The 25,958-nt window shown below is 38.6% G+C and overlaps 1 protein-coding gene across 1 annotated transcript in view; it reads left to right on the forward strand.

Moving 5' to 3' along the window:
- The window catches only part of CNTNAP3 (contactin associated protein-like 3), a 243,023-nt gene that overhangs the window by 85,843 nt on the left and 131,222 nt on the right, over positions 1 to 25,958 (forward strand). Inside the window, exons 9-10 of the mRNA XM_006877478.1 lie at positions 7,852 to 7,958; positions 11,888 to 12,007. Of these exons, the coding sequence (XP_006877540.1) occupies positions 7,852 to 7,958; positions 11,888 to 12,007 (227 nt within the window). The remainder of the gene's footprint in view (positions 1 to 7,851; positions 7,959 to 11,887; positions 12,008 to 25,958) is intronic.

A 25,958-nucleotide genomic window follows, 5' to 3' on the forward strand; every position in this document is an offset into this window, starting at 1 on the left:
TTAGTCCATTAACTTTTCTCTCCATTTAGTGCAGTCTATTTTATCCTGTAATCTAACTGACCTTCTCACCATCTGGATCTCTGTTCCTACGTGTTTACCTTCTTTTACATTGTAATGGTTGTGAACATAGACTGACCTCCCAGATCCTCTGAGTTTGTTTATATAATTTTGTTCTGTTCTTGACTCTTCCTTCTGTTCATTTAATTCTGGTAGGTGCTGCCACGTATGTCAATGTCTGGTTGTTGTCTGTTCTTGTTGGTTCTCAGTCCACAGAACTCCCTTTAGGATGTTTTTCATCACAGGGTTGGCTTTGGTAGAATCCCTTAGCTTCTGTTTATCCTAGAATGTTTTGATTACACTGTCATGTTTGATTGATAGCTTTTCTGGATAAAAGATTCTTGGTTGTCAGTTTTTTTCTTTCAGTGTTTTATATATGTCTCCCCATTGCCTTCTTGTCTGCATGGTTTCTGCTGAGAGATCCGAGCTTAATCTGACTTGCTTGACTTTGTATTTAACACTTCTGTTTTCCCTAGATGCTTTCAGGATTGTCTCCTTATCTTTGATTTTGGAGAGCTTGATTATGATATGTCTTGGTGATTTTCTTTTGGGATCTGTTCTTCCTGGGATTTATTGAGCTTCTTGAATGTTTATCTTTTCACTTTTCAGGATGTTAGAGAAATTTTCTTCCAGCAGGTCTTCAACTATTTCCTCTGTGGACTTGTGTGAATCTTTTTATTCTGGAATGCGGATAATTCTTAGGTTATTCCTCTTCATGTTGTCCAACATCAATCTTAGACCTTCTTCAGATTTTTTTATCCTTTTTTCTGTTTGCTCGTCTATCTTAGTGGTATTGAGAGATTTGTCTTCTAGTTCACTGGTTCTGCCTTCCATTTCTTCTGTTCTACTCCTTTGCCCTTTCAGATATCCTGTCTATTTCTGATATTCTGTTATTGATCATTTGAACCTCTTTCTGTAGGTTTTGAATTGTTTCCAATGATGTATCTATCTTATTTGCTTGTTCCTGTAGCACTTTCCTCACTTCTTTCTTATTTTTCTCAACTCCATTGTAGAGTGTTTTGAAATATTTGATAATCATTTTTTCTGAATTCCTTTCCAGACATTTCTGAGGCCTGCCCTGCTTCCAGAATGTAGTCCAGGTCTACCTCTAGGTCATTTGTCTCAGATATTTTATCTTGTTTCTGGACATGTGCTGATATCATCTGCTTTTGCTTCTTGGGCATGTTTTGTGTTTTTCTGTGGCTTTAATACTTAACTAAGTATGTGTTTTGGTATTTTTTATGCTTTTTGATTGCTTCCAGGTAAATGGGATCAGGCTGTGGGTGTCCCTTTTCACTTTTCTTATTTCTTAACTCAGAGTAACTTTCATAGGTGTTGTCTACCTTCCTGGTTTGGCAGTTGGTATTCGTTCTTGCTTGGATTTTGGTGTTTTTATAGAGTATGATTGTAGCTTGACTATATGGCAGCAGTTGTTGTCTCATCTTGGCTAATATAGGGAGAGAAAGAGTCCTTCAGAGGTAGAAAAGAGAGCATAAAACAGCAAAACAGCCCCAGCATAAAAAAACAAAAACAAAAAATGACAACAGTAAAACAGCAGAACTAGAGTGAATACTGCAGTCTATAATCTCAGAAAATGGAGAGGAGGGAGAGAAGAAAAAAAAAAAATCTGTAGCTTAATATGAGTATGACTTTAATGTCCTTTCTTCAGCTTCTTGACTTCAAAGCTGCCTGAGATATTTGAAAATGCCAGTGTTGGTTGCTATGTTTTACTGCAGGATTTAACTTAATTTTCAGTCTATTTTGTTTTTAAACTCTCTTTCCCTCCCTACACCACTGCCCTGGTCTTTTTCGTATTTCGAAAAAAACAGTTTAGGGCCAGCTCTTGGGCTGAAAGTATCTGTGCACATGCTTGGCAGAAGAACCCACCAGTGGTGAGTTTGGGGGTTGTCCACTCACTCCGGCAACCCCTCTAGTCATGAGAATAGAGGTAAACAAACTGTTGGGGGTGAGGAATGAACAGATAACAAAAAGAAAGAAAATCAGAACAAAGCACAACCGACCTATTGTATTGTCCACCTTTGCCTTGAGGTTCCCGCAGCATTTTTCTGTGGTGTGTCTGCTCACCCGCTTGGCCTTGCCATTTGGTCTCACCCAAGTTTTGGGCTCTGGGCTGTTGAGCTTGGCAGATTCAAAAATATGCAATTTCTTACTTCTGCTTCAAGTTCCACTAGCTATAAGCCTTCAAACTTTTTAAATACTTGCATCTATGTGGTTCTGAGCTTTGGGGCTCTGCCCCGGATCTGCCTTGCCTAGTACTTTGTGGTATTGCTGACCACGAACTTCACTGCACCTCCACCCTAGCCACCATCAAGCCCCCCCTGTCTCCTTTTTTGATGCATCTGTTCAGCTTTTTCTCATAGAAAGCATTCAATCGTCTTCTCTATCCCTTCTTCTGAAGTTTAATGTCCCAGGACTATTATATGCACCTGTTTCATTTGTCTGTCAGTGCTTTTGTTGTAGAGGGTCTGTGTAATCTTTCTGCCTAGTCCACACCACCGTTCCACTTGTCTCTGGAATGCTTTACTTTTAAACCCTGAAGCTTTATTCAAGTTATCTCAATCATGCTATCTAATGGTTTAGTCACAAGAGCTTTAAGTAATTTTCGTACTTAGTTTGCTTGATAATAGGCATAATAGGTACATAATATATTTGTATTGAATAAATGAACAAATTTCCAAAACACATAACATATCATATACATTAAACCTCTTGAAATTTCACACTTCATACAATATTTTATAGCTTGTCTGTTATAAATTTAGCATTTATTGAAATTTTATGTCATGTTCAAGAAATGATTACTTATAAGTATAATTTAGTTATGAATTTGTTGTTGTTATGTGCCAATGTCAGTTCTGAGTTGTAACAACCCCATATAGGGTTTCCATAAGTGGTTATTGTGTTTGGAGCACTGGCCTTGCATTTAGTAGTCCAGTGCTTATCCTATAGCACTACACCAGGTCTCTAGTAATGAATTAGAAGGCACTGTTGGATAAGCAATGGACAACATGGTTTTCTTGAATTGCAAGGTCAGCAGTTCAAACTTAACTATCTGCTTCTTGGAAACCTGTACAGGATCACAATGAGTTGGAAGCAACTCAGTGGCACTTAACAACAATTACCACTGCAATAAATAACCACTCATAAGAAGTTGATTTCATTATTTCAGAAGAGTGGACCCACATATGAACATTCCCTACATCTGTAGGGAAAAAAAATGAATGGGGTCAGAGAATTTACCCCCAGATCCTCAGTCCTGATTTTCATATCCTAAATTTTGGGAAGGATAGAAACATTGCTATGACATATGAACCACACAGTTCTGGAGTCCTGAGTCTTGATGTCAGGAGGATGTTTAGGTATGTTGCCTTGTAGAGACACAGTGCAGCCTTCTGGGAAACTCCTTCAGTGGGACAGGGAGACCCAGAGCTCTCAGCTCACAAGAAATTGTTTTAGTGCCTTGAGAATTTCTTTTAAAATTACTGTGTCGTCACAAGTTTTTCTCTTGCTTAAGGCATCCGTAGTCCCCTTTTGTGTATAAAGGTCTTTTAGCCAGAACACACACATGAAACAAACAAACAAAATGTGTGCAAGTCAAAAAATATTGCTACCAAATCCTACTAATCTTTCTTAAACAAAAATATCAAAATGTGAAGCTAATCTTTCCCAATATATCCTCAATCTATGTCCATAAACTTCTGAATGCAGCATTTCCATCTCTGTAACCCTTCCTTTCTATCCCTTTATGTGCTCTTTGATTTATACTATATCAAAACAGCAGTCTTGACATCCTGGAGGAACTCAAATCATGTTCCTTTGAATTTTTGGAATAAAAAGGACTCTGAAGGGACAAGATCAGGGCTTTAGGGGTGAATGAGGTAAGGTTTCTTAATGAAATTCTCATAAGACAGCATTTGCTACCCTCGAAGAATGAGCAGCTGTACAACTTTCCTGGCCTTTTCCTAACCAAAACAGTTTTCAGTTTTTAAAAAACTTCTTTATAATAAAGCCCCATGATCATCCTGTGTTCTTTGAGAGAATGTCAAGAATATTCCTTCAGTTTTTTTAAAGAAGTCACCATGACCTCCTAGAAGTCCTGATGTGTCCATGTAGAATAAACACTGGACTGCTAACCACAAAGTCTGTGGGTCAACCCACCAGCTGTCCTTTAGAAATCCTATAAAGGGTCGCTATGAGTCAGAACCGATTCAAAGGCATTTAACAACAGCAACAGAAATAGCCTTCTAAGCTGACCTCTCTTCCATGAGAAGTATGTACTAATCTGTGGACACTTTAGGATATTAAGTTATCTTTTTTCTTTAGGCAAATTTTAGGTTAATGGCAACTCAGTAAATCAGTGTGAAAATGACTAATGGCACTTTAAATGGTTGATACAGTCATTAATTATAATATTTTATTGCTGGATATATGTGTTAGTTTGGAAGAGTATGCATTACCACATTTTTCACCACTTCTTGAATAATAAAAATGTTTGTTTTCTCTATGCATTTTAGGCTGTAGCTACTAACTAAACTTGCCATGAAGTACTCGTTGATTCAACTGAGAAGGCAATGAAACAAAAGCACACACCTGAGGCTCTCTGCCTGGCGCCCTGCACTCTAGCAATGCCCTCCCTGTTGCGCTGCTCCACCTGCTGAGATTTTCTGCAATAATTTCTGCAGTAAAGCTGAGATTTGTTATTAAGATGCAGGTGGTTTTATAATGCATAACTATCAAGTAGAGGAGTTAATAGTTCATGACACTTAATCGCATTCATGGCTTTAATGATACTACGAACTATAACAAAATGAAATCTGACAGGTATATGAAAACATTCTCAAGTCATATAATGATACATTCACACTGCAACTCTGTCTTCTCGTGGCTATAAATGATATTTTACACCTTTTAGATTTAGGCTTTGACCAGCAGGGAGTGTGCATACTATACAAACTGGATTTTGATCATTAGGATTTGGCCTCTAGACAACTAAGGTTCCAGATTCCTTCATAAGTGGATGCCATCTGCAGCAGTTGAAGGATGGAGGCCACTGCTATAGCTTCCAAGTGTGAACCATGCTGGTCTGGCCACTATTCCCACCTCTCCCTTCATGATGGTCTGTGAGCTAGTGTTAATTTTCTATACTAAATGCAAGGCAGCTGTTTAAGCTGACCAACTGCTCTTTGGAACTCCTATACAGGGTCACTGTGAGTCAGAACTGACTCACTGGCACTTAACAACAACAAATGCAATATACACTATACATTTTGCTGTTTTAAATAGGAAATGGTGAATTTAGAGGAACATTAATTACAACAAACGTCAAGCTCTTATTCTTCTTTCTTATTACACAGGCTAGGATTTCCAGTACCATGCTGAATACGAGTGATGATAATGGGCATCCTTGTCTCATTTTTATTAACAAAAGTGCAGACTCTCATCTTTCTCCATTGAATATAATGTTGGTTATTGGTTTTGTCCATTATCCCTTCATTATGTTGCGAAATTTCCCTTAATTCCTATTTTCTTAGAGTTTTTTGTCTGGACAGGATGTTGAATTTTATCAAATGCCTTTATACATCAATTGATATGCTCATATGGTTCTTTTCCTTTTTAAAAAAAAAAATGTGTGATAGATTTTCTAATGTTGAACCATCATTGTAATCCTGGTATGAATCTCATTTGGTCATGGTTTATGGCTTTTTTTGATATATTGCTGAAGTCTGCTGGTTAGAATTTAGTTGAAATGTTTGCATCTATATTCATAAGGGATATTGATATATGGTTTTCTTTTGGTGTGATGTCCTTTCCTGCTTGAGATTATCAGGGTTATTCTGGCTTCACTGGAAGCGTTCAGTAGTGTTCCTTCCTCTTGCATGGTTTTGCAGTGATTGAATTGGATTTGTGTCAGCTCTTTTCTGAATGTTTTAAGAATTCTCCAGTATAGCCATCGAATCTGTTTTTTTTTTGTTGTTGTTAGTGATGGTGGCATGTTTTGATGATGTCTTCTGTTCTTTTACACTGGGTTTGTTTAGATTTTCTACCTTTGTTTGTGTCAGATAGTGTGTTTCTAGAAATTTATCATTTCATCCAGGTTTTCATATTTGTTGAAATGCAGTGTTCATAATACTCAGTTATGAACTTCTTTGTCTCTCTTGGATCAGTTGTAATGTTCCAATTTCATCAATACTAGTCCCTTTCAGTTTACTAATGCCTAAGATGAGCTAACGCCTAGAACCAGGTGCTATGTGTGGTCACCTACTGACAACCAGCAAGGAAATTGATGGTTTCTGTTTGAAATTGTCACGAAACTGGTTCCTGTGAGCAATTTAAATGAACGTGGATGCAGATTCTTCTGAGTCTCTTGATATGAACCTTGCTGGCCCCAAACTTTGATTTTACCTTGTGATACCCACAAGGCAAACCCACCCATGCTCCTACAAGTAATACATTTGTGTTCTTTTGAGCATCTTAGTTTGTGGTAATTTCTATGGCAGTAACAGAAAACTAGTACAATATTTATATAAAACTATGTGTATGTGTGTGTGTCTGTGCACATTATTTCTATGTGGTGGGATAATTATTAGCTTATTCTTTATACTTTTCTGTATTGTTTGAGTTCCTTACAATGAATTTTTATTTATTTATAATCAGGAAAATTTAATAAGTTCATTCAATTACATTTTTAAAATTTCCTAAACATAAAATCCATCATCCTTAATTTAAACAAATGATATGTCATCATCTCCATGGTTCATAGGTGGTTGTTTGGTTTACCTGAGGGGTTTTGCCGCCTATTTTGTTTTGGAGAAAGATAATAAACTTTACAGCCTCAGTCCTTAAGTTCTTTATCATTCTAGTTCTAAAGACATCAGCAGTCAGGCCTAAACTAGATGATATTCAGAGCCCTGACCCTTGATGCTCTGTGAATAACGTCACTCTTCTTTTCCTATCTTCTTAATAAAGTTTCCATTATACAGCAACTCAGTATTGCAACAAGCTATAAAGTATGCAGGAATTAATTAGCTTTTCTTGAGCAGTAGATTTACCTAAGACTTAGTGACTTATAACAACAGCTATTTATTCGGCTCACAGTGCTGTGCTTTCTGCTGGCCTCTTTGGTCACCTGGGAGTATGCTGGGAGCTGGATGATTTAAGTTTGGATCACTCACATGTCTGGTGGTTGAACAGCTGTCAGCTAGGTGAAGGGGTGATAGTAGCAGAGGGAGCGAAAATCAGCAAAAGAGCAAGCCCTGCTACCCAAGCCCCTTTCTAATCTTGGTTTGCATCCGTTTGTTTATTTCCCATTGGCCAAGGCAAATCATACTTCCTAGCCTAAATTCAAGAGGTAGAAAATAGGCTAAGCTTTATGGGAAGATATGTACTGTGACATTCTGAGAACGTGTGGGTATAGGCAGGGGAAAATGTATCCTGTTTATAGCCATTGCAAGCCATTTATATACTGGGTCTTGTATCAAATTAGTCTGTATCATTTGTAAAAAAAAAAAAGCCAGACCAACTCTCTGATAGAGACATGTGGTGAAAATGTACCTCTTACAAAGACATACGCTTTGGTAGCAGCCTCTTGGGTTTATTAATTTGTGCTTTCCAGTTACATTCGAAAACCTTGATGCACAAATAAAAAACTGCTTGACTGAGCTGAGATTTTCCTATTCCTGTTGCCATCCACCTTTGACCTGAACATATTAGCATTATGATGCACATTTTATTATGACTGAATATGCAAATAATGGTATGTCTGTCTTATCCTAGGTGCCTACCCAGCTATTGTGAACATGGGGGTGAATGTTCCCAGTCCTGGAACACCTTCTCTTGCAACTGTACCGAGACAGGTTACCTGGGAGCAACCTGCCATTCCTGTAAGCCCCACACCTTACTAGTAATCCTCATTTTTCTTCTGATTTCCATGTAGTTTATTTTGCTTTGTTTTTCACTAATTTTGTGTGTGTGTGTGTGTGTGTGCACATGCATGCCTATGTGGAACCATGTGCTAGAAAACAATTACACAAAAAAATCAACAGATACTTTAGCAACCAAATAAATCTTTATGGGTTTGTTTATGATTGAGTTTATTTCCTAATGATGTCAAGATAGTTCAGAGAAATACTTAAGGTCAATGAGGGCAGAAAAAATAGTAACTAATAGGCATAGGGGAAATAGTTGTTTTTGTTAAGTGCCATTGAGTTGATTCCAACCCAGAGTGCCCCTGTGGGATAGGAAAATAATATATACATAAGTAAAAATATAATATTTATAAAATTAAACAAGGAGAAGTTCAGAGAAAACACTAGATAGAGAAGTTACCTGGTAGACTATAGAAAAGGGGAACTAGGTGTCAGGGAGAAACTGGGTGAATTTCCAGGTCTCTTCCAGTCCTCGTATTCTTGAATGATGATGAAGGGCCTGCTACAGCTGCTGCTGATGTTCCTGATGATGCCAGTGCTGGTGCTAATCTTAATGGCAACATTTACTGGGAACTTGTAATATGCCTGCATTACTATAGCGTTCAACAAGCAAGGGTTATTATTATCTACATTTTACATTTGAGTGAGGAGAGATGTTCACTTATCCAGGCTAGTTTGTGACAGAGAGAAGCTGCCAGTCATACTCATTACCACCATGTGATCATGTGTTTTACATCTCAAATACCATGTTTCTTTTATGAAGAATTTGTCTTTATAACATTTAAAACTAGTAAAACTTCGTTGGTCACTAATTCATTAGATACCAAGAGCGTATGACAGAACTACTTAAATCCTCAGGGTTTAAAATTATTACATTTTTTTTTTTGCTTATGGTTTTGTTTTAGTTTTTTGTCATTTGTGTATCACTATTGGCATCTGAAGGAGCCCTGGTAGCGTAGTGGGTTATGAGTTGGGCTGCTAGCTGCAAGGTCAGAAGTTCAAATGTAACAGCCAGTCTGCAGGATAAAGATGAGGCTTTCAGTTCCTATAAAGACGTACTGGCTTGGAAACACTATACAGGGTCACTGTGCATTGACTCCACAGATTGGAACCAACTCCACAGGTAGGAACCAACTCCACCAGACACCACCACCACCACTGATGTGAGTCCTTTCTTCCTTGGCACCTTTCTCTTTTTCTGGGTCTTTGGAGAAAAATTAGTTTCTGCAGAATTAGAGCACCAAAATTTTGTAGATCGTCATTTTGGTGTTACCCCTGGTGACAGTGTCCCCTTTGTGGTCCATACCCCTCAAGTGATACCACTATTTACAAGAGGCCAGTGCCTAACAGTAATGCCTGGTCACAATTATCAGTCTTAATAGTAACTGGGATCTAAATAGAATTCTAAACAATTCTGTAACAAAATTATAAAGGTAAGTATACAGTCTCTAAATTGTGGCCCACCTATTGATCTAATCATCTAATTAACTTTATTGTGATTTCCCTAAAGGGTGAGACAAATGAAGATGAAATATTGCCATGTCTACAGATCATGAGACCATTGCTTCTTGCTGGGGTCTAGGGCAGGGATTGGGGTTTTAATTATACAATAAAAACAACGAATGCGTGTGTACATTTATGTTTAAAGTAGAATTCCTTTAATCAGACTTCTTCAATTCTTGTTCTCTAGGCAATTCCATCTTTAACCTAAATATAACTGCTCTTACCAATTTGTGTGCATCCCTCTGGATTTTTCTAGGCAGTTATAAGTATGTTCATGCTTTTTATAGAAATGGTAATATGGGTGGCAAAATGTAAACCTGGTGTGAAAACAATCCTTGTTGTCTTGTATTTCCATAGTAACAGAAGCACTGTTATTTTGAGGCAGTTAGCCATGGAAAATTTTTGACACATGACACTTACTCCTCAGAAACCCTATACAGGGTTGCTATGAGTCAGAACTGACTCAATGGCACTTAACAAGAACAAGTTTTTGTAAATACCCTTGGGCAAATAAAGTCTTATTGTGAGGTGAGAGAAAAACAATTCCTATATACCTCCTTGAATCTTCCCTCAATTTTGGAAAAAAATTTTTGTTTGAGTATTTAGGAAAAACTAAATAATGTAAGTAATCCAGTCAGTGTATTCTGGCATAAATACATACCCTTTTAAGTCTCTACTATGATCCATGTGCTTTATGTGTCTTAACCTAATTCAGTGCCTGAGCCTATGTGTGAGTAGTCTTGTGTGACGATTGTTGTTGTTGTAAGTGCTGTCGAGTCGGTTCCAATCCATAGCGACCCTGCAAAGGATTTCTGAGGCTGTAAATCTTTATGGGAGCAGAAAGCCTCATCTTTCTCCCACGGAACTGCTGGTAGTTTTGAACTGCTGGTAGTTTTGAACTGCTGACCTTGAGGTTAGCAGTCCGATTCATAACCACTATGCTACTGGAGCTCCTGTCTGATGATTAGGGATGTTTTATGATCAGAGCTGATACTAGGATAAAACCAGACTGCGATTCTTACCTGGCAGCCATTTTAGGTTCTTCTGTCAAGGTAACTTGTGACCCAGAAGGGGTAATGTTAACTGGTTGATTATTATTGTACAATTATTTTGATTGTTGATAAAGTCCATTTTCTGCAGATGTTAACCACTTGTTTTGAGCATAACAAAGCATTTATTGTACAAATGCTGTTGTTGTTAAGTACAATCAAGTCAGTTCCAACTCATAGCAATGCTATATAGGGTTTTCATGGAGCAGCTGGTAGGTTTGAACTGCCAACCTTGTGGTTCGCAGTCCAGTGCTGATCCTACAGCGCCACACCAGGAGTCCAAATAAAACATTCAATTGTGAATTTAAAAAGGCATATCATATAAATGTCAATGTATAATATGTATGCTACATATCATATCTGGAGTCCTGATGTGGTACTGTAAGATAAACACTCAACATCCAGGTCAGTTTGAACTTCAAGGCCTGTGATTCAAACTCACCAGCCACTCCTGGAAACCCTATACAGAGTCGCTATGAGTCAGAACCAACTCGATGGTACGCAACAACAACAGATAACATCTACTTTATAGCTGTTAATAACTTCCACCATGTTTGGCCCCAAATCATGGTGACTTTATGCTCAATAGCACAAACTGCAGCCCAGAGTGTGTATGTGTATTTACACACATTTCAGATAATGCAAGAAAATTCAAGGGTGATAATTGTCATTTGCAAAGCATTTGAGGAAGTTTCTTGGTAAATTAAACGTTAAAGAAATTGAATGAAAAAATGTTGCTGATTTGTAAATCAGCATTTGGAAAAGATTTTTCCCTTGTAAATTATTTTAAGTAAGCAAAGAATACAATTGCTGAGTAATTTAAAAATATCTGCAGCATAATTATTAAAAAACAGATCATTTAGGGAAGTTAAGGTACTTCAGATACTCAGACATTATGTGGCAAATTAGAATACTACTAGAGTTAATTCAGGAGCCCAGGTGTGGCGCTGTGGGTTAAAGCACTGGACTGAAAGGTTGATTTGAACCACAAGGTTGGTGGTTGAAACTCACCAGCTACTACTTGGAAACCACCCTATACAGGGTCTCTGTGAATCTGAACTGACTCAAGGACTTAACAACAACAAGAAGAGTTTATTCAGTTAACCACGCTTATGAAAAAATCTGTGTTTCTAAAGGAGGTAGGATGTGTGTCCACATTTTTCCTGTGGCCTCTTAAGGTCTCTCCCTGTCTGCTTCTGAATCCTCCTGACACACTAGGGAAAACGTACTTAAAGACAGCGCAGACTGAATGCACTAGGGAAAGTACCCCATGGCAACACGGATGGACTCATAACACTGCATTGCCTCATTGATAATTAATGCTCTTTGCAGCCCTCTACGAGCAGTCCTGTGAAGCCTACAAGCACAGAGGGAACTCTTCAGGACTCTACTATATTGACTCAGATGGAAGTGGCCCGTTGGGACCGTCTCTGGTATACTGCAACATGACAGGTATCTGTATATCGTAGTGACATTCATATAAATGCTTATTATACACAAAAGCACAATGGCAGTTTTCTCTAGATATATACTATGATTGTAATGTGACTGCTGTTCTTGTTAAGTGCCATCAAGTTGGTTCTGACTCATAGTGACCCTGTATAAGGTTCTCAAGGAGCGGCTGTTGAGTTTGAACTGCTAACCATGTGGTTAGCATTCCAGTGCTTATCCTACAGCACCATATCAGGAGTAAGAAGTACTATACATAACATTCAAAATTAGTTAAAAGATGATAATTAAATGTTATTTAATTATTTAGTATGGATTTGGTGTCTTTAGTTACTGGGAATGTATATAATATCTTTTTGAAACAACTGATAATGAACTTTTGCTTATTCATCTAAAATAAAAAATAGACTTTATTTCTTAAGAGTTCACATCAGTACAGGGGTGCTTCAAAAAATTTGTGGAAAATGGAATAAAAGGATAATGGAATTTTTCCATGAATTGTTTGAAGCCCCTTGCATATGTGAAAATCTTAGAATATTCAGTTTTTAAATTTTAGAAATGTTCCATTCATATTCTTTTGAATGTTTAATCACATGGATTTATCCAAAAAATGATATTTCTAAACTTAATACACTTCATGTATTAAATATATTTATGTGCAATTATGTATAATCTTTTTTTCTAGAAAGCCCATTTTAAAATAATCATGTGTGTTGTGTATAGCAATGTGTATATATATATATATGGAGCTGTGGTAGTTAGTGTAGTGGTTATGAATCGGGCTGCGAATCTCACAGTCAGCAGTTCGAAACTACCAGCTGTTCCACGGGAGAAAGATAAGGCTTTCTGCTCCCGTAAAGATTTACAGCCTCGGAAACCCTGTACAGGGTCGCTATGAGTCAGAACCGACTCCATGGCACATAACAACAACAACATATATATATATGTTTGAACTACAAGGTCGGTGGTTCCAGCTCATCAGCTGCTTCTTATATATACATGAGAAAGAATATGGCATGCATGTCTTTGTCTTTGAACCTTTTGTTCAACATATTTACTCCTACAAGTATGTTGTTGTTAAGTGCCGTAGAGTCAGTTCTGACCCAAAGTGACCCTGCATAGTGTTTCTGAGGAGTGGCTGGTGAGCTTGAACTGCCAACCTTATGGTTCAAACCAACTTTGCAATACTGCACATTAACCCACAGCACTACACCAAGACTCCTCTGTAAGTATAGCAGCTTGTTATTGTTGTTGTTAAGTGCCATTGAGTTGGTTCCAACTCATAGCCGCCCTTAGAATTTCTGAGGAGTAGCTAATCTTGTGTTTCTCAGTCCATTGCTAATCTACAGCGCCACCCCAGGAGTCTGCAGTTTAAAGGGAAGCAGATACCTACTGGAATGAATGACAACTCCCCTGATATAATTGTTGTTGTTGGTAGGTGCCGTTGACTTTGTGATTAGCAGTTCAGTGCTTTTCCTATAGCGCCACAATTAGGTCCCTGGTTATATGAGTCAGAATCAATTCAACATTACTGGGTTTGTGTTTGGGTGGTGCAAATGGTTTGCACTAGACTGCTAACCGCAAGGTCAGCAGTTCAAATCCACCAGCCACTCTTTGGAAACTCTAGGCAGGGTTGCTATGAGTTGGAACTGACTTGAAGGCACTTAACAACAACTATAAAGGCTGGCAGTTCAAACCCAACCAGTGAGGCCTGGTGATCTGCCTTCATCAAGATTGTTGTGGTTGTTATTAAGTGCTGTTGAGTTGGTACCAACTCACAGTGATCCTATATAGGGTTTTCAAGAAGGGGCTGGTGAGTTTGAACCACCAACCTTGTGATTCAAATCAACCTTGTGATCCAGTGCTTATCCAACAGCGTGACGCCAGGACTCCTTTCATAAAAATTACAGCCAAGAAAACCTTGTGAAACAGTTTGATTCTGTAAAAAGGATCGCCATGAGATGGAAGTGACTCAATGGCAAAGGGTTCTGATATAATTGATAGAAATGATTTTACATCCATAGTTCTTTTTCGATACATCTGTATCTATGTGTGTGTATCCATACCAATATAACCTTTTCTCCATACTAATGTAACATTTAGCCAGCAGAAAGGGAATAACCCTTCTTTTATGAAATGGTTTCTATGTACCACTGTTGGTATGTTGTTGTTGTTAACTGCTGGCGAGTCGATTCCAACCCTTAGTGACCCTATATAGTGTTTCCAAGGAGCGACTGGTGAGCTTGAACTGCTAATCTTGTGATTCAAGCGACTTTGCAGTCGATAAGATAATGAACTTTTGAAAATGAATTGTTGGTATGTTGTTGTTGTTGTTAAGTGCCGTCAAGTCGGTTCCGACCCATAGCGACCCTGTACAGGGTTTCCGAGGGTGTAAATCTTTACGGGAGTAGAAAGCCTCATCTTTCTCCCGCGGAGCGGCTGGTAGTTTCGAACCGCTGACCTAGATATATAGATATTTAACAACTGCAGAATTTGTTCAGAAAAAATCGACTATAGATGGTATTGAAATAATTATAACTTTATAATTTGTTTTGCTAATTATTACAGCTGTTTTGTCACTCTGATATAAATGTAATTTCCATAAGGAGATAATAATTTATGGGCAAATGTATACTGTTGGTTTTTGAGTAGCTTAAATATGCTCTTGCTGTTTTTATACCTATTACTACAACCTTCAGTATGTATGACAGCACAATGTAAAGAAACCAAGCGTTCTTAAAACTTAACCAATAAATGGGCTTCATGATAAATGGAGAAAAGATTGAAATTGTCAAGGATCTCATTTTTTTTCAATGCACAATCAATGGTCAAGGAAGCAGCAATCAGGAAATCAAACAACATATTGCATTCAGCAGACCTTTGCTCTTTAAGCTATTTAAGAGCAAAGATACCACTTGGAGAGGACTAAGGTGCACCTGACCCAAGCCATGATATTTTCAGTTTCCTCATATGAATGTGAAAGTTGGACAAGGAATAAGGAAGACTAGAGTAGAACAAATATATTTGAATTATGGTATTGGAGAAGAATATTGAAAGTGCCATGGGCTACCAGAAGAACAAATAAATCTATCTTGGAAGATGTACAGCTAGAATGCGCCTTAGAAGTAAAGATGACAAGACTTCATCTCACATACTTTGGACATGTTATCAGGAGAGACCAGTCCCTAGAAAAGGACATCACGCTTGGTAAATTAGAGGGTCAACAGAAAGAGAAAGACCCTCATTGAAATGGATTGACACAGTGGCTGCAGCAATGGGCGTAGACATAAAATACTTATGAAGATGGTGCAGGGTAGGCATTGCTTCGTTTTGTTGTACACAGGGCCCCTATGAGTTGGAACTGATTTGATGGCACCTAACAACAATAGCTACTATATATGTAAAACCACACCTGAGCATTTCTGCAGTAATCATATGATTTAGTCATAATTAAACACATCTTCCAGCCTGAAAACTAGCAAAGAGAAAACCTAAGAATTCTGAACCCTTCAAGTTACTTTATTTTTACTTTGTTTTTTTCTTTGATTACCATGAGTCAGTGATGCCAAGACACTGATATCCCAAAATGAACTTCCCTTTTATCAACTAGGTGCTTAAATATCACAAAAGTTCAGGCATTACTCAAGATTTTCATAATTTTGTCTTGGTTTAATCCTGGGATCACATACCACACAGACCAGAAATTCTCCTGATCGCAGCTGATGTATTCCTTGATGAGTAAGAATTCAGTTTTTGAAGTGTTTTGTTGATAATGAACTACTGAAAAGGTTTTGAAGTTTAAGTTTATAAACATGTTTGCTGCCAATAGGAGTGGGTGACAGCTGATTGCTTGCAGTTTATGGCTGTAACTAAAGAAATGTGTTTTAGTCATCACAAGTGAACTCAGAGTGAACTTGTGGCCTGAACTTCACCATTGGCTCCTCATGTTTGTAAAGCTCCTTTGGGATGTAAAATTATTGCATCAGTTTTCTAGGACAGCCACAACAAAGATAACTAAACTGGGTGGCTGAAAATAGCAGACATTTATTATCTCACAAATCAAAAAACTTAAAGTCCTAATTCAAAGTCCCTTCCTGTCTCTTCCAGCTCCTGGTAGCTCTAAGTGTTCCTGGGCTTGTAGGAACATCCCCACTCAGATTGGACTAGAATGATGCTCCTTACTCTTGATAACTGACAACATCTTCAAAGACTCTTTCAGGACAGGGTCATGTTCACAAATACCAGAAGTTAGACTTCAGTGTATCTTTTTGAAGAGCACAATTCAATCCATAACAACTTGTTCAAAGGCATTTTGTTTTCATGCTTAACCATGTTTTGTTATTATTAGCTGCTGTGAGGTCAGTTCTGATTCCTGGTGACCTGATACAGAACATTGCCCAATTCTGGGTCAGCTTCATGATCACTGACAAGCTCCAGCCCATCTTTGCAATTACTGTGCCAATCTATCTCACCTTGGTCTCACCTGCCTCACTGGCATGATAAATGACATGTCCAAAACAAAGGAGTCAGACATGTTCTATTGTGATCTACAGGGTTTTCATGGACTGGTTCTCCCAAATAGATCTCTAGGCCTCTCGTCACAATTTGTCTTTGTTTGTAAGCTCTGCTGGAATCTGTCCACCATAGATGACTCTGTTGGTATTTGAAAAAACAGTAACATAGCTTTCAGTATCACAGCAACCTGCAAGTCACCACAGCATTACAAGCTGCTTGCTAAGAGTTGGCTTAATCATACAGAGGAATTTTAATTTGATACAGTAACTAATGTATTTTTATTTGTTATTACTGTTGTCCACTGCCCCTCTCCTTTCCAGGGTAGAGGTGCCCTGGTAGTGCATCATTTAAGCACTTGGCGTGAACCAAAAAGTTGTTCTCATTCTAGAAGTCATACAGATGATATGAATGAACCATTTCCTTCCCAACTAACAAGAAGAAATGTCCAAGTAAAGGCAGAATGCTGAAGAGTTGTAATAAATCAGCTAGCAACATTCAACATCCATTCAACACATGTTTATTTAAGGTGCCAGACACAAGGCAATCCTGCCCTTGGAACACTTTTGGAGAACTGGACCATCAACAACATCAACTGACCAAATAAGTAGTGTGTTGGAAGGTGGCAAGTACTATGGAGCAGTATAAAGCAGGGAAAGGGGACTTTTGTAGGTTAGTTACACTTTAAATAGATCAGAAAACAATTCTGTTTGAAGGTTACATTAAAGAGGCAAAGGATATTTGGGAAGAGTTTCAAAAAGAAAAGCCCTAAGGCCATAGGGTTTCGGGTGTGTTTGAAAAACTGCAGTGGTAGGACACAGAAGGTAGACTTACTTCAAGTCACATAGCTAGAAAGTGGGAGATCCAAGATTTACAATAGCAATATGTATCATACTGTTAACTGTCATGCTGTATCTCCCCTGAAAACAGGGAGACCAGCGAGAAGCAATAGTAATTGAGTGGTTGCTTAGAACAGGATTGGAGCAAAGATGAGAAATGTTGGACTTAGAACCAGTGGGTTAGATGAAGGTGGAAAGCAAGAGAGGAGTAAAACACAACTCTTAACATTTTGAGCCTTGCCTTGAAAGGTTTCAGATGTTAACAATAGAGAGAGGGAATACTTGGGAAAGAGTATATTTGAAAGAATGATCAAAATTCTAGTTTTAGGTATGTGAAGTTTGGTCATCCAGTTAGAGATATTGGGAAGATGTTGATGATCTTAAATTCTGTAAAGTGACTATACATCTTAGCAAAAATTTTTTTTTTTTTAGTATATTAGAATGTGACTTTATAAATTAATTTAAACCAACAAGCTGACTCTCATTAGCTTTTTTTTTTTTCCTTTCAAAATTCAAAACTGTATTTCAAAAGACCTAATAGTCCAAAGAATGGGAGAAAATATTTGTAAGTTATATCTGATAAGATACTTATTTGTAGAATATATAGAGAACTCTTCAACTCAATATATAAAGACAAATAGCACAATATGGACCAAGGCTCTGAATAGACATTTGCCATGAAGATACACACACACACACACAAAAAAAAATGGCCCCAGTAAGCACCTGAAAATAAAAAATCCTTGATATTATTAGTATCCAGGGAAATGCAAATCAAAACTATGTAGTTGTTAGACGCCATCTACTCAGTAACAACTCAGAGCGAACCTATACACAACAGAAGGAAATATTGCCTGGGCCTGCACCAACCTCACAATCATTGCTACATTTATGCCCATTACTGCTGAAACTGTGCCAAACCATCTGGTTGGGGGTCTTCCTCTTTTTCTCCGACCTTCCACTTTACCAAACTTGATATCCTCTCCAGGGACTGGTCCTTCCTGACAATATGTCTGCAGTATGAGAGATGGAGTTTGGCCATCCTAGCTTCCAAGAAGTATTTTGACAATACTTCATCCAACACAGATCTGTTTGTTCTTCCGGAAGTCCATGGTACTTTTAATATTCTCTTCCAACACCATAACTCAAATTCATCAATTCTTCTACAGTCTTCCTTATTCACTGTCTAGCTTTCACATGGATATGAGGTTTTTTTACGTTCAATAAATCATCTTGTTTCATTACAATGATTACAATCCTCTCCATGTACCATCATTTAACAGTATTTCTCTCTACTCACTTTAGCTTTAAAAACACATCCACACACAAAACCCGCTCAGGCATATATAATAATTTACACCTCCAAAGGGCACATTCTGCAAGTCTGCCTCCTGGCCACCAACTCTTAGTCCCTCTCTTCCCATGAATTTAGAGTCCTCAGGCACTCCCCCTCTCCATGACCCAATCTCTGCCTCCATCTCTGGCGTTGCTGCTTCTCTGGATAAGATCCCACATTCTGCTGTGCTCTTCTCTTTTGATGGTCCAAGGGTCCTCTGTTTCTGGACTGTAAGATTAACCACTCCCCTGTTTTTGTTACAACAATTGTGACAGTCGCGATTAGTCATGATAACAATTATTCACTGTTGAATCATATGAATCTTATCCCCATCTCTTTTCACCAGACCCGTCTAGACAAGATGATAGCTATTCAGTGGGGACTCTTTCTTCCCTCCCATACTCTTAAACTAAACTCCCTTTTGAAACTTTGTAAGCCAGTCACTTTGTGCCTTTATTGCCCCCTCATTTTAGGTAGCCAATGTCTAAAGTTGCCTGTTCCTATCTACCCTGTGTACAAAGGGGATAGTATTGATACTTGATGTGAAGACTCCTTCCTGCTCTGCTGGTATTTAGAGTTACTACCTCCATGAGTATAGGTCAGGTTCATCAACTGTAGCAATTTACCCTTGTTTCCTTTATTTAAAAAAAAAAAAAAAAAGTTTTTTTTTTTTTTGGTAATCTTTCTCTAGTCGATTTCTGATTATCAAGCCATCAAGGTTAGGTCAAATGAGTACTGTCTGCAAGTTTGGGTGTTCTTGTGCCTCTCCCCTCACTTCATATCTGTTGGATGCTTCACTCTCAGCTCTAGCTCTCTGTGGCTATGTCCTTGTCCATGGGCTTAGGTGTCCCCAGGTCTCACCACACTTTGGACCAAACAGCCCTTCCTCTTCTCTCTCTCTCATCTCCAGGTCAACGAAGTCAATGGACTGTGGTTGAAATCAGCCCATTTGTTCATTGCTGCCTTTCTCCCTCTTTCACTCACCAGTAGACCAATGCAGTCGGCAGCAAACTTACATGACTGTTCATGTGTTCCCTTTGTGTTTTAGTCTTAGAGGAGAGTTTGTCCTGAAAGAACTTGATTGCTTGCCTTGATGTCTGCTTGATATTGCCTGGCAAACAGCTTGCTTATTCTTGTAGTAGGCAGTCATCCTGACATTTTTGTTTTGGGTTTTTCCTGATGATCTTCCTTTGAAGATGTATCTTCTGTTGCTTTAGCTGTTCCAGGCTGGTCTGCTTGTCCTTGCTAGTGGGAATGTCCCACCTCAGAAGGTTCTGGATGGAACTCAGGATTCAGCCTAATGTCCTATACTCTGCAAAGGCTTTGCAAGAGGCCTATTTCACTCGGCAAGTTTTAGAACCCCTTTTAGGTATTCCAATCAGTTATAGGCTGAAGACAGGCTTAAAAGTTTTCTGTAATCATGTTTCCCAACATTCCTTTCTATTCCACTCAAGGTGTCTATTTTACAATAGTAGGCAAGGGAATCCAATATTCATAAGACCGTCAAGCATTTTAGTATTATTTCCCTCTTCAAACTATGCCTAGATTCCTGTATCATAGAGCCCTGTTGTTCTAAATTTGAGCATGCATCACTATTTACCTCTGTCCCACTTACCCATGTAAACCTGTCTCAGTATTCACCTATCTTATTCTTCTGCCTCCTCCCCCTTCTTGTGTTGACCTCCACAACACCCGAATGAAACCCCCTACTCCAACCCCACTGTTGTGGTTACCTTGTATTCCATTAACTCTTCCCTCCTTTATTTTATCCTGTAATCTACCTGACCTTCTTACCACCTGGATATCTGTTCCTCTGTGTTTACCTTCTTTCACATTATAATTGTTTTGATCATAGACTGACCGCCCAGATCCTCTGTTCTTATAATTTTATTCGGTTCTTGACTCTTCCATTTGTCGATTGAGTTCAGGGTGATGCTACCACGTACATCATGCTCTAGTTGTTGTTTGTTCTTGTTGTTTCTCAGTCCACAGAACTTCTTTTAGGCTGTTTTTCATAGCAGGGTTGGATTTTGCAAAATCCCTTAGCTTCTGTTTATCCTAGAATGTTTTGATTACACCTTTGTATTTGGTTGATAGCTTTGCTGGTTAGAGGAATCTTGGTTGGAAGTGTTTTCTTTCAGGGTTTTATATATGTCGCCCCTTTGCTTTCTTGCCTGCATGGTTTCTGTTGAGAGATCCGAGTTTAATCTGATTTGCTTGCCTTTTTATGTTACATTTCTCTTTTTCCTAGCTGCTTTCAGGATTCTGTCTTTATCTTTGATTTTGGAGAACTTGATTATTATATGTCTTGGTGATTATCTTTTAGGGTCTGTCCTTCTTGGGGTTTGTTGAGCTTCTTGAATGCTTATCTTTTCACTTTTCAGAATGTTAGGAAAATTTTTTTCCAGAAGCTCTTCAGCTATCTCCTCTGTGCTCTTGTGTTCTAGAATGCCGATAATTCTTAAATTATTCCTCTTCATGTTGTCCAACATGAATCTTAGGCCTTTTCCAGATTTTTTAACCTTTTTCATGCTTGCTCTTCTATCTTAGTAGTGTTGAGAGATTTGTCTTCTTGCTCACTAGTTCTTACTAATATGTCTTCAGTTCTACTCCTTTGCCCTTTCAGTATATTGTCCATTTCTGATAGTCTATTATTAATCATTTGGACCCCTTTCTATAGGCTTTGGATCATTTCCAATGCTTTATCTATCTTATTTGATTGTTTCTGTAGTGCTTTCCTGACTTCTTCCTTATTTTTTAAACTCCATTGTAAAGTGTTTTGATACATTTTATAATCATTGTTCTGAATTGCTTCTCAGGCATTTCAAAAGCCTGCCCATCTTCCACTGTAGAGTGTAGGTCTACTTCCAGCTCATTTGCCTTAGTTACTTTATCTTGTTTCTGGACATGTGCTGATATGGTCATCTGTTTCTGTGTTTTGGGTATATTCAGGAGTTATCTGTAGTCTTAATACTTAAGTGAGTGTGTATTTTGGTATTTTTTTATGCTTTCTGATTGCCTCCAGTTAGATGTGATCAGGAGATGAGCTTCCCTTTTCACTCTTCTTCCTGAGAAATTTCAAGATGCCACTGTTGGTCATTGTGTCGTAACTCAGGATTTAATTTTCAGCCTGTTTCCTTTTTAGTCTGCCCGTCCCACTCCACAACCCCCGTTCAGGCCTTTTTCCTAGGGATAAACAGTTCAGGGCTGGCTGTGGCCGTTTTGCACTGCCGTTTAGTTTTAAGTGGAAACTGTCACTTTAAATTTCGGGGAGATCTGTGTGCATGCGTAGTAGAACCCTCCGGGGGTGGGGGTGGGGTACCCACTCACTCAGGACCTCTCTGTAGTCACCAGAATGGAGGTGCACAGACAGCGAGAGACCAGTGAACAGATTAAAAAAAAAAAAAGAATGTCCACACCTTTATCTCTGTGGTTATGTCAGGCATCCGTGGCTGCTCTGATCCTTCCCCTGCTTGGTCTCTCCCAAGATGGTGGCTCTGGGAGCAGCTTACCATCTTGAATTATAAAACAATGGATTTCTTGCTTCTGCTACAAATTCCCCTAGCTGTAAACTTTCCAACCTTCTAAATATTCTTTTATATGTGGGTCAGAGTTCTGGTACCATCCCCTGATCCTGCTTGGTCCAGTGTTGGTGCTGATGGAGCTCCTCACTGCACTGCTACCTGATCCGCCATCTTGTTTGTTCTCCTCATTGGCTTTTTTTTTTTTTTTTTTTTTTAATTCATTAACTCAGTCCATAAAAGGAAAGTAGCATAAGGCATCATCAAGTTCCCAAGTGCTTGCCCTTTAGGACAAGCTCTGCTTTCTGTAAACACAAATGCTTGATTATTATCTCAAGTAAATGTGGAAGAGAAAACCTGAGAACTCTCAAGGCACCAAGTGGTGGTAGTGGTGGCGGTGGTGTGCCATGGAGTCTGTTCTGACTCACAACGACCCTGGATAGGGTTTCTGAGCCTGTAAATCTTTATGGGAGCAGAAAGCCTCATCTTTCTCCCACAAAATGGCTGGTAGTTTTGAACTGCTGACTTTGCGGCTAGTAGCTGGACTTGTAACCAGTATGCTACCAGACCTTATTATCCCAGGAGGATACATATTTCTTTTAACTTTCCTAGTTTAGGTTTAGGAACCATAGTCATAGAACTAAATGTCTTCCAGTTTAGTGTGGATAAAAATTATTTTGCTATTGCAATATATGGTTGGATGAAACACAAGGAGAAACATTAATAATAACAGATCATGTTTATTGAGTACTTTGATGTGTCAGATGTGGGGCCAAGCACATGTATGCATTACCTCAAGAGCACATTAATCATGTCCAGATTCCTAGCTACCTAGAGTTGCTATGACACAAATACCATAAGTAGATAGGTGACTTTAAAGAATAGAAAGTTGTTTTCTCACAAATCTGAAGGCTAGAAAGCCAAATCAGGACATTCTAAGGACTGGGAGAGGGATCTCTTGTCATGAACACTGGAGGTTCCTTGGTATTCCTTGGTTAGGATACAATAATTACATAGCATTTGTCATTCTCCAGTGTGTGCCTCTGTGCCTATTTAGGTTTAGGCCTCACCCACCTACTCTGTTATGAGTTTATGAAGATTACAAAAATCCCTGTTTCCAAACAGGATCCCATCCACAGATAAAGGGGCCAGGAATTCAATATATATTGCTATTTTTGTTAATTGTCATTGAGTCAATTCTGACTCATAGCAACCCTGTGTAGGGTTTCCAAGGAATGGCATTTGAACCACCAACCTTGCTGTTCAAACCAACCCTACAGCCTAATGCTTATCCTACAATGCCACACCAGGACTCCCTATATGTATATATTGTTGTTGTTAAGTGTTGTTGAGTCGGTTCTGACTCATAGTGACCCTGTATTGCGTTTCCAAGGAGTAGCTGGTGGGTTTGAACTGCTGACCTTGTGGTTTGCAGTCCGGTGCTGATACTATAGCACCATACCAGCAGTATATATATATACATTTTGTTTGTTTGTTTATTGTCGTTAAATGCCTTCAAATTGGTACCAACCCATAGCAACCCTGTATAGGGTTTCTGAGGAGTGGTTGGTGAGCTCAAACCGCCAACCTTGGGGTTTAAAGCAACCTTGCAATCTAGCGCATTAACCGAATCCACACATTCAGTAAGAGTCTTACCATGCTAAATAGCAGACAGCCATACTTAGAAATGAGCAAACACACAAAACCATATTCATATGGGAGTATGGAAAAGCTTGTGAAATATCTGTGCAAGACAAACTCAGCACTGCATATTACTGAATGGTGAGGATGCTTAATCAGAGCTTATTGTATTTTCTTAATTTGAAAATATTAAACCATGAAAACTGTTCCAGAGCTCCCAAATGTGACAAGAAGAGCAACTCTTGTGAGAACCGTATTACAAATATTATTCAGGATTTACTCACAAGTATTGGGTCAAGGAGAGTATTAACTATGGACATATCTAGGGCTCTAGGCTCAGAGATGAGGCCTGAGAACTGTCTGGTTGGAGCTCCAATCCTTTTCGCTCAGGAAAGCAGACAAAGAGAGGACACAGGCAGGGGCCCATGCCTCTGTGATGTGGAGCAGGGACAGGTAAGGGTTGATCATTGTCTTCCAGCACCCTGATGCCTATTGGATAATGGCACGAGGCAGCATGTTCAGGCACTTAGGTATCCACATAAATTCACACGATTTGGTCTCATTTTCTTCTAGAGTATTTTTCACTTGAAATATAAGAGAGGGCTTGGAGACAACCTTTTGGTAGCCTAACAAAACCAGTAGTCTTTGAGAATCTGTGTTGTTGTTAAGTGTGGTCAAGTCAGGTCCGACTCATAGCAACCCTGTATAAGGTGTTTGAGGAGCAACAGGTGAGCTTGAACTGCTGACTTTGGGGTTCAAACTGACTTTTCAGTCTAGTGCAAATCTGTATCTATCCAGAAAGCCCAACAGCTCACATGAGATTGTCTATAAATTCTGTACCAAATTTATTTACTTGTGTGTAAGTGGGTAAGTGAATTTATCAAGAAATCTTATTTCCTTATCTATTGTTGTTGTTAAGTGCCGTCAAGTCAGGTCCGACTCATAGTGGCCCTATACATGGTTTCCAAGGAGTGACTGATGAGTTTGAATTTCTAACCTTGTGGCTCAAATGGCCAATGTGGTCCAATGCTATATCCCACAGCTCTACACCAGGACTCCTATGTATGATAATAGGGAGACAGAAGAATTGATGCATTTGAATTGTGCTATTGGTGAAGCATACCCATTGCACTGTGGACTGCCAGAAAACCAGTCTCGGAAAACAAATCAGTAGAAATACAGAGTGCTCCTTAGAAGCAAGATATTGGCTTTCATATTTTGAACACGTCATCAAGAAATAACTATTGCTAAACAGCCTGGTACTGGTACAATGAAAGATACATTGATCAATGGAACAGAATCGAGAATCCAGAAATTAACCCAACCACATACAGCCAAATGATTTTCAACAAAGTGCATAGGCATATTGCATGGGGAAGAGACAGTCTCTTTAACAAATGGTGCTGGCAGAACTAAAAAACAATATGCAAAAGAGTGAAACAAGACGTTTACCTCATGCCCTATACAAAAATGAACTCAGCATGGATTAAAGATCTAAATATGAATCCCAAAATTATGAAGGTCATCAATGAAAAAATAGGGACAATGTGAGGGCGCTAATTCAGGGCATATACAGACTCCAATCATTTTGAAAAGTACTCAAACAAAAACAGACAAAATAGATGAGTGGGACATATTAAAAATTAAAAACCTATATGAATCAAAAGACTTCTAAGAGTAAAAAGGGAACCCACAGAATGGGAAAAAATCTTTTGCAACAACACATCAAATAAGGGACTCATTTCTAAAATATATAGGAAACTACAACACCTCTACAAGAAAAAGAAAAATACCTAATTAAAAAATGGGCACAGGACATGAACAGACACTTCACAAAGGAGGAGATCCAGGCAGGCAACAAACATATGAAGAGATGTTCACGGTCACTAGGCATCAGAGAAATGCAAATCAAAACAACAATGACATATCATCTCATACCAACAATAACAGCAAAGATAAAAAAAATCAGAGGACAACAAATACTGATGAGGATGTGGAAAGACAGAGACCCTCCTACATTGTTGGTGGGACTGTAAAATGGTCCAACCACTCTAGAAAGCAATATGGCACTTCCTCAGAAGGTTGGAAATGGAAATACCTTATGA

Source organism: Chrysochloris asiatica, unplaced genomic scaffold (genome assembly GCF_000296735.1).
Source record: "Chrysochloris asiatica unplaced genomic scaffold, ChrAsi1.0 scaffold00506, whole genome shotgun sequence".
NCBI classification, from domain to species: Eukaryota; Metazoa; Chordata; class Mammalia; order Afrosoricida; family Chrysochloridae; genus Chrysochloris; species Chrysochloris asiatica.